This window comes from Nicotiana sylvestris, chromosome 12 (genome assembly GCF_000393655.2).
Source record: "Nicotiana sylvestris chromosome 12, ASM39365v2, whole genome shotgun sequence".
Classification (NCBI taxonomy): domain Eukaryota; kingdom Viridiplantae; phylum Streptophyta; class Magnoliopsida; order Solanales; family Solanaceae; genus Nicotiana; species Nicotiana sylvestris.
Genome location: NC_091068.1, coordinates 144,863,848 through 144,867,995, shown reverse-complemented (window position 1 = coordinate 144,867,995; position 4,148 = coordinate 144,863,848). Strand labels below are relative to the sequence as shown.

General features: G+C 41.1%; 1 protein-coding gene across 1 annotated transcript; it reads right to left on the bottom strand.

The window, feature by feature from the left end:
• Nucleotides 1-345: 345 nt before the first annotated feature.
• Nucleotides 346-990, bottom strand: LOC138883884 (uncharacterized). The gene is made up of 2 exons (XM_070164601.1): nt 748-990; nt 346-645 (listed from the first exon to the last, which is right to left on the bottom strand). The coding sequence occupies exons 1-2, from the start codon at nt 988-990 to the stop codon at nt 346-348; spliced, it is 543 nt and encodes a 180-aa protein (XP_070020702.1).
• Between the last annotated feature and the right edge of the window lie 3,158 nt (nt 991-4,148).

Genomic DNA, 4,148 nt, shown 5'->3' with positions numbered 1-4,148 from the left:
CCAAAGTCCATCTGATTGCTCTTTTCCTCCTTTGTAGCACCTCCAATGTGGACTCTACCTGCATGCCAGTTAAGCAAGAAGAAAGGATAATCGATAAAGTAGAAGAAGGGCCAAGGAATTCATACTTGAGATGCGAGGGCAATAGCTTTAACTCCAAGGTAGGAGGCTCCTCGATTGAGGTCTTTGTTGGATGAGTCTTCCGGTTTTCAAAATCTAAAGATAGCTTTCGGGGCTCATAAGTGTACGACCTCATGCCTTGCAATGCGTTTACACACTCCACATAGCCATCACTCTCCTCCCAATCATCTAGGTTGAGCAAAATGACTTCCAATTTGTTCTCAACATTCATTGTTGTACTACATCATCAACTATCACGTAGGTCACTAAATCTACAAACGAACAAACTTCATTACTATTCGGTTGTCTTATTGATTTGCACACATGGAAGACCACCTTTTTTTCACCCACCCGGAAAGTGATCTCACCGGTTTCCACATTAACAAGAGTCTTCCCCATAGCAAGGAAAGGTCTACCCAAAATGATAGGCACCTCATAGTCCATTTCACAATCTAAGATCACAAAATTCGCTAGGAGGGTGAACTTGTCAACTCTAACCAATACGTCATCAATAATACCCAAAGGCCTCTTCATTATTCAATCCGCCAATTACAACATCATGAATGTGGGTCTTGGTTGCCCAATTCCCAAAGTTTTGAACACTGAGTAGGGCATCAAGTAGATACTTGCCCCGAGATCACATAATGCTTTGGCAAAATTGGCGCTCCTAATAGTGCAAAGGATTGTGAAAGCGCCCGGATCTTCCAATTTCGGAGCCATTGAGTGCACAATAGCACTCACTTGATGAGTCATCTTGATGGTCTCACAATTCATTGATCTTTTCTTGGTTACCAAATCTTTCGTGAATTTTGTATATCCCAACATTTGTTCCAATGCCTCAACCAATGGTACATTTATGGACAAACTCTTCATTATATCGATAAACTTTTTGAATTGGTTCTCACTTTTTTTCTTTGCAAGCCTTTAAGGGTATGGAGGAGGGGGCCTTGGCATTGGTGCCTTAGCCTTTGACACTACCGTTTCCAGCATGTCAATCATGTGTTCCCTAGACGGGTTCATCTCTTCTTGCATCTCCTCCACACTTTCATCTATATCAATTCTCACTTCTTCATTAGCTTGAACCACATTGCTTGGGATTTCATCTTCTTGAACCACAACATCTTCATCCACAATCCTTTTTTGACATGAGGTGGTTGCATCTCCACCTTTTCCACTTCTAGTAGTCATGGCCATAGCATGTCCCGTATTATTCTCAACCTTCGGGTTCACCACCGTATCACTAGATAGTGCCCATTTAGGAGGACGCTTGTGAGATTTGGCCTAATTGAACCTCTAAAATCCAAATAGAAGTGTTGTGCGAGGCTAATTGAGCATCAGAATCGGCATTCTTCTCTATCAATTGTTTAAACATGTTTTCAATTCTACTTACTCATTGGAAGAAGAGCTCGGGCTCAGTTGTTGGAACATCGGGGGCCTTTGAAAACCCAACCCCCGATTGTTGTTGTTGTTCCACCCTCCTTGGTTATTTCCACCCCAATTGCCTTGATTAGGATTGCCACCAATTCAGTTGCCTTGGTGGTTTTGGTTGTTCCAATTACCTTGGTTCCCTTGTGACCTCCATTATTGTTGATTTTTCCCTTGAGCATTATTTCTTTGACCTTGATAATTGTTGACATATTGAACTTCTTCGTCTTGCTCATTGAATGGATCACCTTGATCATAACCACTATCATTTTGCATAAATTGTTCCGAACGGCTTTGCATTTGTTGACCTTGTTTTCGTCTTTTGTTTACCATCATATTCACACATTCCATTGCATGCACTTGTTTTGCCCCTTGAACTTGTTGAAGCTGAGCTTTGGCCAATTGGTTCATGGTAGTTGTCAACTCGGCAATATCTTTACCATGATCATGTAGCGCTTTGTGTAGATGAATAACATTAGGGTCACCTTGTGGAATATTGGCTCTACTTTGCCATGCTGAAGAGGTATCCGCCATCTCATTAAGAATTTCACAAGCTTCGGCATATGGCGTATTCATGAAGTTTCCCCCCGGCAAGTTGGTTAACCACACATCGATTAGTTGTGTTGATCCCCCTGCAGAAGGTCTGTTGGATCATGACCTTAGCCATATCATTGTTCGGGCACTCTTTAACCATAGTACGATATCTTTCCCAAATCTTGTGCAATGTCTCATTGGGTTCTTGCTTGAAAGCAAGAATTTCATCCCTAAGCGTTGCCATATGTCCCGGAGAGAAGAATTTGGAAATGAACTTTTATGCCAACTCATTCCAAGTGTGGAAGGAATGGTTGGGCAACCTCTCTAACCATTCCAATGCTTTTCCCTGTAGAGAAAATGGAAATAGTCTCAACCTCAGCGCGTCCTTAGAAACATTTGTCTGCTTGCTCCCCCAACAAGTATCGATGAACCCCTTGAGAAGCTTGTAGGCATTTTCACTCGGAGCCCCGGTGAAGAATTCTTGTTGCTCAAGTAGTATAAGCATCACGTTGTTGATTTGGAAATTACCCACCCTAATGCGGAGCAGGACTATAGCACTTGCATAACCCTCGTTTGGTAATTGTCGGTGGGCTGCCGATCTTGGAGGTGTGGGGGGAGGAGCAGGCACATTATCGTGAGGCAGGCTCATCTATTAGCTTAATGTTCAAGAGGAACCTCATCCATGGCATCATCGTCCACATCCTCCCCCAATGGAACATTTCCAATGGGCTCGTTGTTTAGAGCCATTTTCATACCTAGAATCAATTCAAAAATAAAATTAGTGACTCAAAAGGAAAAGAAGACAAAGCACACAAAAACCTAGATATATAGCTAAATCCATTTAACTCCCCGGCAATGACGCCAAAAATTGATCTCACCCAAACTCACACCACAATTATAGGTAGTGAGGCAGTTAAATCAATAATAAATCCCAACACAGGTTGGGGTCGACTCCTCAGGGAGTTAGATATGGGATTAGGTATATAACTACAGTAAATGTATGATGTGCCTTAGATTGCACTTCCACATATTTGGTGGTTGTTTCTATTTCTACTTTTAGCTAAGCAATTAATAAACTAGAAGACAATGTTTTTGGTATTGAGTATTTTTCAAATTATAAAGGAATCTAGGATCGTGACTTCCACCTAGGTGGTTACCTATCGAATTGTAAACTATAGGGCAAGTTTGATTTATTGGGATCATAATATAGCAATCACACGCAATTGCTCACCCTATACCTCTCGGTAGTTTGAGTGATTTTGCCCAATCTGGCTTTCCCAAGCCCAAATGGGTATTGCACAAATCAAGTGATATATGTTCAAGTCGGGTCTTACTATCTCTAGATTTGACCCTTTAATTGGGGCTATCAACTTCTTGAGTTCACCCCAATTCCTTGTTAGCCAAGCTTTCCTAAACCTAGTCTCTCTTTCTCAATCAAAAACTAGGTCTATTAGGCATGAATCAATATTTGCAATCATTAATTCTAGAATTTAAGCATAAACAAGGCTAAATATCACTAACCCAATCACAAACAACCCTTAAAATTAAATACCCATTTAGTACCCACACTAGGGTCAAGCCACAACCCTAGCTAAAGATTTAGCTACTCATGAAAAATAAAGAAATACAAGAAGAAATTAAGATAAAATGCATAATAATTGATTAAACAAAGAAAATCTAATGTTAAGAAGTCAATCTAGTACAAAATTACTCAAAGAAGTAAAGAAAATTGCCCAGGTGAACCTCTGCAAACTATACTTAACCTAAAAATGACAAAAAGTTTTATTTATACTAAGCTGAAAATATCTAACAAAAATGTCGCTGCGAAGGTTGTGCGGCCACATAATTCTGGTGCGGTCCTCACAATGGGCTTCTGCGGCCGCACAATTATCGTGCGGCCCACAGTCTTGGGAATTTGGGCTTGACACTTCAGGCTTCTGCGGTCAGCATAAAAGTGGGTGCAGTCGCACTTAGGATTATGCGGCCGCACAAAAGTGATGCAGTCCGCACTCCTTTACTTTCTAGCTCTCTGAATCTTCAATCTTGTGGACCGCATAATAATGGATGTGGCC

Bases quoted from the DNA above. Each gene is read 5' to 3' on its own strand.
- LOC138883884 (XM_070164601.1), bottom strand. From the start codon at position 990: ATGAAGAGTTTGTCCATAAATGTACCATTGGTTGAGGCATTGGAACAA. The intron at 646-747 runs GCAAGTATCTAC...TGAATAATGAAG, and splicing joins AAGCATTATGTGATCTCGGG to AGGCCTTTGGGTATTATTGA.